At 32.3% G+C, this 16,174-nt stretch overlaps 1 protein-coding gene across 1 annotated transcript in view; it reads right to left on the bottom strand.

The window, feature by feature from the left end:
• LOC113077155 (kinase non-catalytic C-lobe domain-containing protein 1) overlaps positions 1-16,174 on the bottom strand; it is a 42,605-nt gene that overhangs the window by 13,322 nt on the left and 13,109 nt on the right. Inside the window, exons 11-19 of the mRNA XM_026249612.1 lie at positions 15,492-15,569; positions 13,453-13,543; positions 10,978-11,140; positions 9,141-9,685; positions 8,181-8,343; positions 6,153-6,463; positions 3,427-3,743; positions 1,396-1,489; positions 1,188-1,285 (exon numbers count right to left, since the gene is read on the bottom strand). Of these exons, the coding sequence (XP_026105397.1) occupies positions 1,188-1,285; positions 1,396-1,489; positions 3,427-3,743; positions 6,153-6,463; positions 8,181-8,343; positions 9,141-9,685; positions 10,978-11,140; positions 13,453-13,543; positions 15,492-15,569 (1,860 nt within the window). The remainder of the gene's footprint in view (positions 1-1,187; positions 1,286-1,395; positions 1,490-3,426; positions 3,744-6,152; positions 6,464-8,180; positions 8,344-9,140; positions 9,686-10,977; positions 11,141-13,452; positions 13,544-15,491; positions 15,570-16,174) is intronic.

Here is a 16,174-nt window from a genome sequence, read left to right as displayed (position 1 = left end):
ATTGCAATTATTCTGTGGTTGTTGGTGTTATTAAAATTAAAATATGATTGTTATTTTTACTATTTATAATAAATTATACATATTATTATTATTATTATTATTATTATTATAAGTAGTAAAAGTATTATTATTGAAATAAATCTTTAACATTAATAATTATTATTAATAGTTATTATTATTAATTTAGAATAAATTATAAAGATTATTATTATTATTATTTATAATATATAAATTATTATTACTTATAATATTATATAATATATTTATATAATAATATATTATATTATCTATTATTATATATATTTAATATATTTATTAATATATTATATATTATATGAATTATTACTTTAATTAATAAATATTATATATTTTTTATTTATAATACATTAAATAGATTACCATTATTATACAATTTGTTATAAATTGATAATATGAATCGATTATTATTATTATTATTATTATTATTATTATTATTATTATTATTATATTTACAATAATAATAACATTTATTATTATAATTATAAGTAATCAGTTATTTTTTTATTTATAATAAATTCGATTACAATATTATCTAATTTATTAAAATAAAAAAAATAATATATTATTATTCTTCTTCTTATTATTATTAAAATATTTTTTTTTTACTATTAATTTAGAATAAACTAGGCAGATTAATAGCAGTATTATATAATTATAAATTAATAATAATAATAATTATTATTATTATTAAATAATTATTTTTATTGCTAATAAATTAACTAGATTACCATTATTATACAATTTGTTATAAATTGGTAATGATAACAACAACAACAACAACAACAATAATAATAATAATAATAATAATAATAATAATAATAATAATAATAATAATAATAATAATTATTATTATTATTATTATTATTATTATAAGAAACTAATATTTTAACTTTTACAATGGCTTTGTTTTACAATGGCTTGAATTTGGCTCATCCAAACAGATCTCTAGTTCTTATCATTTAAAAGTTCCTGACAACATCAAGGTCATGGGTTCCCATGGTTCCCAGAGCTCTGATAAATGTAAACCTGAATACACTGTGAGATAAAACTGTCTTTGCAAAGTAAATAAATGTAAATGTAGAATATGAACGCTTAGAAATGTCTTTAAACCCATGCAGAGGAAATGCAGCGTGTGCTTTGGCACAAACCTGGAGATATTTCTTAACAGACTGCAGAAACTCAACTTTGGCTCTGAGCTCGTCAAACTGCTGCTTGACTTTAGATACCATCACCTTCATGTCTGAACCTACAAAGACAGATGAGCGGCACATAAAACACACACATCTGACGAACGAGGAACAGCTGCACTGCAGAATTAATGCACAGCTGTCAGGTTTTCCATTGTTGCAGAAGTACCTTTATTTTTCCTCTCTTGCTGTATCAGCTTGTGGTAGAAAGTTCTGCTCTTTTTCAGATTTCTGCTCTCAATAATCAGCTGCTGGTGCAGCTCCTGTTTAAGATAAAAAGGTAAGAAAAGATCAATAAATGGATCTCGATGCCCAACTGAACTCTGGAAATACATGCAACTAACATGCGTTGCATTCACAGACAACAGAGCGCAGGATTTAACCAGTTCCCTGCTGGAAGAAACCAACTTCATCATTAATCCACCTGATTAATCATCTAGACAAGTGTTATTTAGGTATTATTTAGATCCAATTATTAACTTCTATTAATGTTTAATTTTAAAAAGAATAATACATTAATGTTTATTCATGCATTTTTATTTTCTAAGTTTTTTATATAATTTTTTTTGTTCTTCAGCAGTTAGAACTCAATGTGATGAAGAGGATGAAGATGCTTGGTGTGTAAATTGCCTTTAAAAACTTCAGAATCAGAATAATATGATGATTATTATGCAATATTATTAATATTTTTGTGGAAACAATGATACATTTAAGTTTTCGGGATTCAGAGATGAACAGAAAGTTCAAAAGAACAGCATTTATTCGAAATATAATTCCTTTATAACATTATAAATGTTTTCACTGTCACTTTTGATCAATGTGATGCTTCCTTGCAGAATATCGTATCTTTCTGATCCCAAACTCTTAAGCAGTAGAGCACATGATCAGGATGAAGACTCTCTGTGTGTCTCTCTGTGCTAACAGAGATCGATGGTCAGTGCTTTGAAGTCCATCTGCAGCTCGGTTCCTCCTGTAGAGCTCCTGCGTCTGAACCCCGCTCATAAAAACAGCCCTCAAACGCCATCAAAGCATCTCTCACACACACACACACACACACACACACACACACACACACACACACTGAGCTCTCATACTCTGCTATAAATCCAACTCTATACTTGAAGCCAATCAAAATGCACATTGTCTATATTCTGTTCCTGGTTCTGAATGTTTGATGCATGTGGTTCATTCAAAACATGAATGATGGAAGTTCTGATCCACTGAAGCTCTTCGATGAAAATGAAGGTTGTTTAGAATACTGTACCTGGAGAAATTCTGGCTGCATGAAATGTGGGTCCTTTCAGTAAAGTTAGCAGTAAATAAACACCGGAAATCAGCATTAGGACAATAACACACACAGGGCAAAGACACGTCAACACAAGAAAAAAAAGAATATATATATATATATATATATATATATATATATATATATATATATATATATATATATATATGTTTCAGCCCGAAATCTAAATAAATAAACAGGAAATTAAATTGCATAAAGAAAATTTACATTTATTTTTTGATAATTACATTTTATTATTTTCACGCAATTATTTTCATTTCAAAATAAAATAAAATAAAATAAAATAAAATAAAATAAAATAAAATAAAATAAAATAAAATAAAATAAAATAAAATAAAATTAAATTAAATAATTTTTATTTTTGCTAGTTGCCAAGGCAGCATTCTTCAGGTTAACTTGCTATACTAAAATAACTAAAACTAATAAATACAAATTAAGTAAAAACAATATAGACATTAATACATTTTTTTTTAATTCAATTAAAATGAAAACAGATAATATCAAAATTAAATCTAAATTTAAAACTACAATAGTATCACAATGGTAGTAAAATAATAACTGAAATATTATGTAAATTGTAAAGTATTTATATTTTATTTATCTATCATTGTACTGCTTTTAATATTTGTTAATTGTTAAAAAATATATAATTTTAACAGTAAAATATACCACGGGAATAAAACCAATTCACCACTGAGAATAAAGATAATTAAGAAGAAACAAAATACAAAACTGATAATTGAGGTGAAAATGTGTTAAATTGTCATGAAAATAATTTTAATCTTAAAGTGTTTTATGATTATAATTATATGTATATTTTGGTACAATATGACCTATACGTGTACAGATTTGAAGCGCAGATTTGAATCCGTACACCACATGTATAAGACCCACCTGAGACTTGTCCTCCAGCGTGGGAGCTTGGCTGTGACTGCTGAGCTTCTGTGTGTACTCCAGCACGTCTGGACTGAAGCACTGGTCCCCGTACAGAGCCAGAGCCCAGGAGCCGCACGGGGCCCGCTGAGGGCCGCTGAGGGCCGAGAGCATCCGCTCGGAGATCAGAGAGTCACAGTCGTCCATGTCCAGCTCCGAGCTGTCGGGAGTGATCCGAGCACCGCCGCTGTCCTCCAGCGCTTCAGCATCACACACACACTCACCAGCGCCACCATCAGGAGGAGCACCACACTGCAGCTCCATCAGCTCAGACAGCTCTATCACAGACAGAGAGAGATGCTCACCAAACCTGCCAAGATCACATCAAACCCCAAATCAACACCATTGTTATTAGAACTTATCTATCTATCTACGTCCATCTGTCTATCTGAGGGCTGTCCATCCATCTGTCCCTCTATCTATCCAGCCATCCATCTATTTATTCATCTGTCTGTTCCTCCATCCATCTATCCATTTGTCCATCCATCCATCTGTCCCTCTATCTATCCATCCATTTGTCCATCCATCCATCTGTCGCTCTATCTATCTACCCATCCATTTGTCCATGCATCCATCTGTCCTCTATCTATCCATCCATTTGTCCATCCATCCATCTGTCGCTCTATCTATCTACCCATCCATTTGTCCATGCATCCATCTGTCCTCTATCTATCCATCCATTTGTCCATCCATCCATCTGTCCCTCTATCTATCCATCCATTTGTCCATCCATCCATCTGTCCCTCTATCTATCCATCCATTTGTCCATCCATCCATCTGTCGCTCTATCTATCTACCCATCCATTTGTCCATGCATCCATCTGTCCTCTATCTATCCATCTGTCCTTCTATCTATCTATCCATCCATCTGTCCCTCTATCTATCTACCCATCCATTTGTCCATGCATCCATCTGTCCTCTATCTATCCATCCATTTGTCCATTCATACATCTGTCCCTCTATCTATCCATCCATTCATCTGTCCATCTATCTATCCATCCATTTTTCCATTCATACATCTGTCCCTCTATCTATCTATCCATCCATTCATCTGTCCATCTATCTATCCATCCATTTTTCCATCCATCTATCTGTCCCTCTATCTATCTACCCATCCATCCATTTGTCCATGCATCCATCTGTCCTCTATCTATTCATCCATATGTCCGTCCCTCTATATATTCATCCGTCCGTCCGTTCTTTTTCTTTCTTTCTTTCTTTCTTTCTTTCTTTCTTTCTTTCTTTCTTTCTTTCTTTCTTTCTTTCTTTTTTTCCATCTGTCCATCTGTCCATCTGTCCATCTGAGGGCTGTCCATCCATATGTCCCTCTATCTATCCATCCATCCATCCATATGTCCATCCTTCCGTCCATCTATATATTCATCTGTCCGTCCCACAATCTATCTATCCGTCCATATGTACCTCTATCCATCCATCCATCCATGCATCCGTTCATCTATATAGTCTTCCATCCATCTACATATTCATCCATTTGGTCCTCCATCTATCTATCCATCCATCTGGCCTCTATCTATCCATCAATATGGCCAGCCGTCCATCCATCCATCCATCTATCTATCTATCTATCTATCTATCTATCTATCTATCTATCTATCTATCTATCTATCTATCTATCTATCTATCTATCCATCCATCCATCCATCCATCCATCTATCTCTCCACCCGGCCATCTATCTATCCATCCATATGGCCGGCCGTCCATCTATATATTCGTCCGTGCGTCCGTCCGTCTGTCATCCATCCTTCTAAATTTCGATCCAACCATTCATTTGTCCTTCTGTCCATCTCTCCATCTGAATATCTATCTGTGCTAACTTTCAAACAAGACAATCTTATTTTGTGTTGATAGACTTCTCTATTTCCTTATTAGTTCCTTCTGGTTTTTGACTTGGACGTGTTTGTGTGCGATTTACACCTGCAGTTTGCTGTGAGTGTGTGTGTGTGTGTGTGTGTGTGTGTGTGTGTGTGTGTGTGTGCTAAGTGTGTGTGTGTGAAGAGCAGGAGCACAAAGACCATAAAAGACGAAGGAAAACATCACTGCGAGTGTTTGGAACGAGCAGAATGGAGAGCACCGGGCGCCAGACGGGATGAAAACTCCCATCATCTGCATTCGTTTCCACTAACAAGCACCAAGAGCTCTCAGTGAGTCTGGCAGCGCTGAAAAACACTCCGTCTTTTATATTTGCTTTCAACTGTCCATCAACGTTACACAACTTTAAATAAAACATCTCTAAAACAGGCTTTCACTGACTCCTAAACACTAATCAGACAAGAACGACAGAACAGAGACACTGAAGTCAACATTAAACAGCACTGAATGTCCATCTGAGTAAAACCAAATATTTGACATGTTTCATTTCTAATGTGCAAATGGAAATGGATTTGTTTCATCTTTTGTCTTCTCCAGATGTTCACTGATGGACTGGATTATTGTGATGTTTTTATCAGACTCTCATTCTGACGGCACCCATTCACTGCAGAGCAATGCAATGCTACATTTCTCCAAATCTGAACAAGATATTAATAAAGGGTGCATCATATACAACGGTAACCTAAAACAATGATTTAATAATTGTTTGATTATTGGCTGACAGAAAAGGAAAGTGGTTTCAAAACTAAACAGCAGATTTTTTTGATGAATGATTGATGACGGGAGGCGGTCCTACCTTTGTTGTCGTCCTCTGATGTCATTTCCTGTGTGTCTCGTCTCCAGCATGCGGTCCTGGTCTCAGATCCCGTCTGCTCTAGGTTTCGTCCATCTGCAGTTTCTCTGTATTTAAGCTCATTTGGTTTGCACTCCGGTTCCTTCATGATCTGGTTCAGCTGGTTTTCCTCGGTCGCGGGTCGATCTGAGGGCCAGAGGTTTGCATTGTGGTCAGGATGAGCGTTTTCCTCGCCGGTCAAGCTCTGTCTGGTGATCTGGAGCGACGCTGCTGCCCTTTTCACTGCCTCCGAGGAGGACTGTTCATCAGAGACACTGAGAGAGAGAGAGAGAGAGACACAACACAAGCTCTGGAAACAGAACATTAAACAGCTCAAAGCCTCCGAGCCAAGCCAGCGAGAAGATGAAAACAACACTGTCCTGTAAAATATCTGAACGTCAAGAGCTGAGGGTTATGCTCAAAACACTAAAAAAAAAAAAAAAACATAAAAAAAAACCTAACTTAAAATATTAAATATTAATTTTTTTTAAAAAGTGCATTTATCTTTTAAGGATGTTTTAACTAAAAAACATGATGAAATATAGATTATGAAAAATATTGTTCTGCACTACAGATACAGAAAGCAAGTCAAAACAATAATAAACGGTCTAAAATATGTCAATAAATAAAACACACACACACACACACACACACACTTGAAGATGTATTCTCTCACATGGTTTTCTTTAAGTATATGCGTCTAGTTTTAAGGATAATTAGATGAAAACAATAAAAATACAAATTAAGCCAGACCCCTAAACAAATAAAACATGCTAATTCGTTTAAAAAATGTATTTCATCAACTTTTCCATATAGATTGTATTATTATTTGTTAAAGAATGTTTAGAAAACAGGACAAAAATAAAGATTAAGAAAATTATTCTTTGTAGAAAAAAAAAAAACATTCTGGTTTTTCAGTAAAATATGTAAAAATCTAAAGCTAATATCTTTTTTTTCTGTGAAATTGATGCTAAAAACACATCCAACAAAATAAATAAATAAATAAAATAATTCAACATATATTTTATTTTAAATAGTTTTGCTCCGGAGAGCATTACTGGAGAAAATGACAAATACAGGTAAAACAACAACAACAACAACAAAAATACAGATTCTGAAAATTATTCTTTGTACAATAAATATTTGTTTCTTTTTTTTTTTCTTTTTTTTTTTTTTTGCAGTACAGATACAGATTGCAGGACCAAAAAAAAAAAAAAAAAAAATAAATAAATAAATAAAATAAAAATCTTGTTTTAAGGATATTTAGAAAAAAAAGCAGTTTTTTTTGCCATACAGACCGATTTCAGAGCAAGAAATTAAATGAAGAATGAAATAACAAATAAATAAATAAAAGTTTTCCTCCAAATCACCTACCAGAGAACAGCACAATGGTTCCTGAACACTTTTCCCGAGCGCTGAGAGTTATAAAAACCGGTCTTTTGATGCAAGACTCACTGAATCTCCAGCACCTGCGTCTCCAGTCGCCTCGAATCACCTGCGTCTCGTTTAACCGCATGCAGAGCGTCTGTAACACCCCGAGCCGGATCGGACCGCATGTGATCCACGGTCAGAAAGAGACCATTGTGTGCCCGGCTTCATGTGACATGAGCGCTGTGTCTGTTCCTGATCTCGAGGACTCTTCTGTTTCCACACGGACCAACAGCTGTTCCTGAAACCATTCTGGCCTGATCACTGACGATAAGTGCAGCGCAAGTGAACGTGTGTTTGAAGGAGTTTTGAGAAGGTCTCATGTGACTGAAATTCAGATTCAAGACTGTTGCACATCTCTGAATGTGAGCTGTTCAGTAATCAATCATTCATTCATGCGTGCACTTGTATTTTTATTTATTTATTTTGTGCATTGCAATCTGTATCTGAGTAATAATTAGTTTGAATCTATATTTTTGTTCTCTAAAAATAAGCTTAATCCACTTAAGAAGCAAAACAAGAGTTTTTATTATATGCTTTGCAAAACTATTTATTTGTTTTTACCTGTCAGATGATAAAGCGTGTAAAGATCCGCTCGAGTGCTGTTTGATCAGACGGTGAAGGTCACACAGCTGCTTCTGATCCCAGTGCACATCACTGAACTTCTCTGTTATCGCTCGACAAAACGTCTCAAACTGGAGGCTTTTTAAAGAGATGATGTATTTTCCTGGAAACAGAGAACAAGTCACGAGGGATCCTACATGACTCTTCCAACAAAGAACTGATTCAGGCAATTCCAACAAAGGTAAATATGTGTCTAAAATATATTGCCTACTCTCAAAAACACAACAATTATTTATTTATTCAATTATTTTTTAATGGGAAAATATGTGAATTAAACCACAATTTAAATTAAACTAAAGAAATGTAAAATAATAATACAATAAAATAAGAATAATATGTAAAATAAAATAAAATAAAAATAATTTAATGTAAAACAAAATAAAAAATAAGACAAGTTAATAATACAATTAAAAAGTTAATTAAAATACAACATAAAATGTAAAAATTTTTTTAAAGTAACAATTTTAATATGTGTAATAAAATATGTAATAAATACAAAATAAAATAGAATAAAATGTAAAAAAAGAACAATATGATTTAAAGCAATACATTACAATAATACTTAAATATATGAAATGTAAATAAATCAGAAAAAATTTAAAACTAAATAAAATATAAAATAATTGAAAATATTTTTATGTATTAAAAACAATAATACAATAAAATAATAAAATATAAAAAAACACAAATAAAATACTAAATATTAAATATTAAATATTAAATATAAATAATTAAATATAAAATAAAATACAGTAAAAATAATTGTAAAATTTTAAAAACTAAATTATTATTATTAATAATAAATATCATAATAAAACATTTTTAAATAAATAATTTTAAAATAAACACCAATTAGGTATAATAAGCAGAAACATTAAAATTGGTGATTTAATGTTTTACCCATAGCCAGATCTTTAACTCCATCCAAAGCAAACTCTTCAGTGAGCAGCTCCATGACGTGCTCCAGAGACGAGCAGGAGCTGGGGTTCATACAGCGAGGCGCAGCGTTCGGCTGGACTCTGATATCAGCCACCGGACTCTCAGGAGACACTGACGAGTCTCGGGGGGTCACACAGACGCTTTCAGGCCTCACACTGTCCTCTGAAAGCTTTACTGGTTCTGAGCCTGTGATTGGCTGAAGCACGGTGATCTGAACAGGAAGTAAGGTTAGACGTCCTGTTTGAGGGTCTTGCTGTAGCAGGAAGTTGTTACAAATCCCATTAGCACAAGACAAGACGGGGAAGTTTGGCTGGTCGTCTGTTTCTGGATTGGTTATTTGAAGAGTTGCTGGAGGCGAGGAGTTCACAAGAGTCTTACAACTGGATGAGGATGAATAACTGGCAGAGAAAACTCCCCCCGTCCCATCATTCTCAGCGGCGCTCTCTTCCTGTTCATCTGGTGCTCGCAGGATCCTTTCATCCGTGATGTCCTCATCAGAGCGTCCACTGACAATCCGTCAAAATAACAATAATAATAAAAAAAACTGTTTAGTTTTAAAGTCAACTTCAGAGCTTTTTTTAGTTTTTATAATTAAAACAATGTAAAAAAATTTGTTAATTAAAAATGAAGCTTAAATAAAATAATATTTATTATATAATAATAATAAATATCAATATTAGATGGGGAAAAAAAACTACATTTTCAGTTAGTTGCCAAAGCAACATTGAAGCTGAAGATCTGTGAAATTATAACAAAAATCATAAAATAAAATGTTAACTGGAAGTGGTTTTTTTTTATTACAGGTGAGTAAACTAAACTAAAATAAATTAAAACAGTAAAAACAAAAATAATACAATGGAATGTTTTTAAAGGTAACCAAATAAATGTAAATAATACTTAAAAAAAAAAGTAAAAAGAAACAAGAAAACAAAAAACCAACAACATAAAATAAAATTGATTAAATAATGCATAAAAATAAAGAAAAGTAAAATAAATAACTAAATAAATTTAATTAACACTTGAAAATATAAAAATATTTTTTTTATAAAAATTATAATAATAAAAAAAAAACTAACAACATACAATAAAATAAAATAATTAAAGAATACCTAAAATAATTAAATAAAATAAAATATTAAATTTTAAATAAAAAAGATCCTTAAATCCTAAAATATAATTAAAACAAAAAATAGGGATTCAGATCAAGGTTATTGTTGTTAACTAAAACTAAAATTAATAATAAATAAAATAAATATTTATAATTTTCTTTTAATTTAAGTTTAAGCACTAAAATAATTAAAATAAAAATAAAAAATTAAAATAAAAAATTAAACTGAAATAAAAAATAATCAAACTTAAATAATTATATTAAAACCAGATAACAATTAGAAGAAGAAGAAAAAATAAACGTAAAATAAAACTGAAAGTAAAAAAAAAAGAAGTTAATTTAAAATATCAGTAAAATCTATAATAGGGTATGATTTACTACTGTAAAATATTGTAATAAAATATACATTGGTCAAGACACAGACTTTGTGACATACAATCTCCTCTAAAACCTCAATCTCAATAAATTGGGGAAACCGATCATTCCTGCTTTGCAATATACACTTATTCAAAGAATTAGTAAACAATGCACATCAACAGCATTCATTTCATGAATTAACATATCATGAAGACAAATCTGGCTACTAACAAAGGCATTGATTCAATAAACATTCACTGATGACTCAATTACATTCAACAAGATGCATTGTGGGGTTTCCTAAAATCAGTGAGTTGTTCTTTGCAGACCTACAGCTCAGACTGCGGGTGATGAGTCAGGATTATGGGGCTGAAGTGTGTGGCAGGAGAAGTGAACGCCTCGGGCAGTCTGACGCTGGTGGAGGATTCTGGGTAATGATGGGGAACTGGACCAGCTACAGGCTCCAATCTGCCCTCGCTGGACAACGGGACAAAACCTGAGAGAAAGACAACACAAACACACCTGCAGATTAACGCCAAACACATGTGAAGGACAATAATATATAGGCAACATACAGTTATTACACAACAGGGTGGATCTCATCAAAGACATTTCAACCTCAAATAAGAAACGATATTTTACATAATGAAAATAGCATTATTTTAGAAGCAAAAGCACATTTCCCCTCAAAAAACTCATTAAGTAACTGTGGTCCGACGTTTTACTTTTGAGTATACAGTACACAATATATATATATATATATATATATATATATATATATATATATATATATATATATATATATATATATATATATATATATATACATACACACACATCCAGGTGCTTTTGATGATTATAAATGACAACTAAGGAAAATCCCAAATTTAGTATCTCAGAAAATTAGAATATTGTGAAAAGGTTCAATATTGAAGACACCTGGAGCAACACTCTAATCAGATAATTAACTCAAAACACCTGCAAAGCCTTTAAATGGTCTCTCAGTCTAGTTCTGTAGGACACACAATCATGGGGAAGACTGCTGAGTTCACAGTTGTCCAAAAGACGACCATTGACACCTTGCACAAGGAGGGCAAGACACGAAAGGTCATTACAAAAGAGGCTGACTGCTCACAGAGCTCTGTGTCCAAGCACATTAATAGAGAGACGAAGGGAAGGAAAAAATGTGGTAGAAAGAAAGTGTACAAGCAATAGAGATAACTGCACCCTGGAGAGGATTGTGAAACAGAACCCATTCAAAAATGTGGGGGATATTCACAAAGAGTGGACCGCAGCTGGAGTCAGTGCTTCAAGAACCACTACACACAGACGTATGTAAGACATGGGTTTCAGCTTCGCATTCCTTGTGTCAAGACACTCTTGAACAACAGACAGCGTCAGAAGCGTCTCACTTCAGAAAGGACTGGACTTCTGCTGAGTGGTGCACAGTTATGTTCTCTGATGAAAGTAAATTTAGCATTTCCTTTGGAAATCAGGGTCCCAGAATCTGGAGGAAGAGAGGAGAGGCACACAGTCCACGTTTCTTGAGTCCAGTGTAAAGTTTCCACAGTCAGTGATGGTTTGGGGTGCCATGTCATCTGCTGGTGTTGGTCCACTGTGTTTTCTGAGGGTCAAAGGTCAACACAGCCGTATACCAGGAAGTTTAAGAGCACTTCATGCTTCCTGCTGCTGACCAACTTTATGGAGATGCAGATTTCATTTTCCAACAGGACTCTGCACCTGCACACAGTGCCAAAGCTACCAGTACCTGGTTTAAGGACCATGGTATCCCTGTTCTTAATTGGCCAGCAAACTTGCCTGACCTTAACTCCATTGAAAATCTATGGGGTATTGTGAAGAGGAAGATGTGATATGCCAGACCCAAGAAAGCAGAAGAGCTGAAGGTCACTATCAGAGTAACCTGGTCTCTCATAACACCTGAGCAGTGCCACAGACTGATCGACTCCATGCCACGCCGCATTGTTGCAGTCATTCAGACAATAGGAGCCACAACTAAGTATTGAGTGCTGTACATACTCATACTTTTCATTTTTATACTTTTTTAGTTGGCCAAGACTTCAAAAAATCCTTTGTATTGGTCTTAATTTATATTCAAATTTTTTGAGATACTGAATTTGGAATTTTCTTGAGTTGTCAGTTATAATCATCAAAATTAAAAGAAATAAAACTTCGAAATATATCAGTCTGTGTGTAATGAATGTATATAATATACAAGTTTCACTTTTTGAATGATATTAGTGAAATAAATAAACTTTTTGATGATATTCTAATTATATGAACAGCACCTGTGTGTTTGTGTGTGTATATATATATATATATATATATATATATATATATATATATATATATATATATATATATATACACACACATTACAATTCAAACAAAGGTCAAATCTATGTGAAAACACTGTAATTATTAAATTATTTCGTTTATTTCTCTTATAGTGAGCTCACCTGGACTTAATGGTAAATCAGTGAATTTGGCAAAAATCATACAATTAAAGGTTGAGCTGGGGTGTTTTATTTTTTTCGATGGCCAAAGACTTTTGCACAGTAATACACACACACACATACATACATATAAATCAACATAAGTCATTTGAGTGGGTATAATGTGGTTAACTGATGAAAATATTATAACTATTTTTTTTATTTATTTATGCACAAAAAATTACTTCTTCTTTCTTGTGATTTGAGGGGTGAAATATGACCAGAATCTATTCTAGACAGGTTTTGTGAGAGTTTATCTATTTAATCTGAAATGTAAAGAAATGCAAATTCGCACCTGTCTTAACTTCTCCCAAGTGTGGGTCAGATGGGTTTTCAGCACACTCAGGAGAAGACCATTCCTCTGTATCTCTATTCCCATCGAATGCCTTCAATGAAAACCAGACTTATTATGAGAAACTTGTCGACTGAAGTTCATGCATTAAGACAGGAAAGAGTTACAGACGAGAGTTTGGACTAACAGCTGCTACGCTGATAGGATTTAGTCTTCATTAGTTTCTATATTTTCTTTTGTCCAAAGAATTTGAATAGAAACATTTGAAGCAAAGTTGACAATTAAGGCAAGACACTGTGCTTTTCATGCACAGGTAAATTTTAAGGTTTTTGGTTATATGGCTTTTCAAAAGTTTTTTTTATTTTTTGACTAGTGGAAAGAAAACATGCAAAATGCACTTTTAAATATTTATTTTGTTGGACTTTACTTGCGTCTGTAGATTTCAGTTACAGTACATATCCTTCAAGGCAGTTTTCTCAAAATGAGTTTTTTCTCAACTTCAGTAACACTTACATAGACTAACCTTTACAGTTGTATTCCTTTCTATATTGTTAAGGTTTTTATAGAAGGAATTGTTCATATATACATGGTTCATGGTTTTATTATTGTACTTCTGTTGGTGTCTTTAGATTTTAACTACAATACATGTCTTTAAATGATACGTTTTTTCTCCACTTCAGCAGTACTTACATACACCAGACTTTACAGTTTCATTCTTATCTAAATTCTGAAGATTTTTGTCGAAGGATTTTTTTAATATATCATTCACCTGGTTAATTATTGCACTTTTTCGATTTACGTCTGTAGATTTCAATTACAATGCATATATTTCTAGTCAATTTTCTTAAAATAAGTGTTGTTTTTTTCACTTCAGTAGCACTTATATAGACCAAATTTTACAGTTTTATTCCTATCTCTATTCTGAAGGTTTTTATAGAGAGAATTGTTCATATATCATTCACACTGGTTTTATTATTGTACTTCTATTGGTGTCTTTAGATTTCAACTACAATACATCTCTTTAAATGCTGTGAGTTTTTTCTCCACTTCAGCAGTACTTACATTCACCAGACTTTACAGTTTCATTTTTATCTAAATTCTGAAGATTTTTGTCGAAGGATTTTTTATATATCATTCACCTGGTTAATTATTGCACTTTTTCGATTTACGTCTGTAGATATCAATTACAATGCATATCTTTCTAGTCAATTTTTTTTTTCACTTCAGTAACACTTTCATACACCAAATTTTACAGTTTTATTCCTATCTGTATTCTGAAGGTTTTTATAGAGGGGTTTGCTCATATTTAATTCAATTGACTTTTTATTGGACTTTACATCTGTGTATTTAAATTTCAATACATAAAGTTATTTCTCTACTCCAGTTAACACTTACATTCACCAAATTTTACAGTTGTATTCAGTTTCATTTATTTCTTGGTTTCTCCCGAGGGCCTCTGGTTTTGTTGATGTAATATTTTATTCATAAAAAAACATGGTAAATTTCTGAATTCTTAAGTGATAAAAAGAGAAATCCAACATCCTCTCTGTAAAAAAAACAAACATTTAATCTCAACAAAATCAAACAAGAATTTTAAACCTGAATGTTCAGATTTCTGTTCTGGAAATGTATGCAAATGAATGTATATTTAATTATTTAGTGCCATGTTTGCTTTTTTTAAACATAAAATTTCAGAAAACTTGTAATGCAAAAAAAAAAAAAAAGGTTTTAATGCAATCAATCAACTGGGGAAATATGGTGATAAATATTAGCTTTATTCTTCACCCTATTCACCCAGGGTGTCTTGCCTTAAATACAACTGAATCTCCAGAGCTGAAAGATCAACCTCTGAACAAAATCAGTCATTGACTATTGACTATTGATGTTTGATGTTTCTGTGCCAGACAGTCGACGGCGGGTGAAACACACAGACACTCTCACAGAAAACAAGATCACAGGACTGATGAAACCCTGCCCACGTGTGACTCCTTCAGATCTGCATCTGCACAGATCCTCTGAATGAAATAAGTGTGACGCTTCACCTGATGAACACGGATGATGATCTGTGTCCACACGCTCTCGGCATTCGTTCCCTGGCGGGAGAGGTAATCACGGCACGACTAGAACATAAGAGCCGACATAAAGCACATTAGCACATTAAACAGCCTGGATGTGTTACGAGAGAGAACAGAACATGTGTTTAGATGAAAAAACAAGACATGCTTGGACTGCATAGAGAAACTCTTAATAAGTCTTAATGATCAGTCGATTCTATGACCATTAACACTCTAATTACTTTTTGACATTAATCTCATAACAATTACACTAAATCCTGCCCCAAATTTGCATTAATATATGCAAAAAAATATGAAAATTCTGCATATAAGTTTTATTACTTTAATTTAGTAATTAAAATCATCCTTTCTGGACAAAATGCTTATAAAAATATATTTTAAAAAATTCTCAATGTTTTGAGCTATATATATATATATATATATATATATATATATATATATATATATATATATATATATATATATATATATAATTGCTATAAAATAGCCATTATTTTTCTTTATAATAAATATAATTATTTATAAATAAATAGATATTAATTTTGCATATAAAAACTATTTTATTTATAATAAATATAATTATACACAATCTAACTATAGTTCTTGAAAAGTATACATTAATTATACAAAAAATTATTCATAATAAAATA

The sequence above is a fragment of the Carassius auratus genome, unplaced genomic scaffold, assembly GCF_003368295.1.
Source record: "Carassius auratus strain Wakin unplaced genomic scaffold, ASM336829v1 scaf_tig00021793, whole genome shotgun sequence".
Taxonomy (NCBI): domain Eukaryota; kingdom Metazoa; phylum Chordata; class Actinopteri; order Cypriniformes; family Cyprinidae; genus Carassius; species Carassius auratus.
This window is presented reverse-complemented; position numbering and strand designations above follow the sequence as displayed.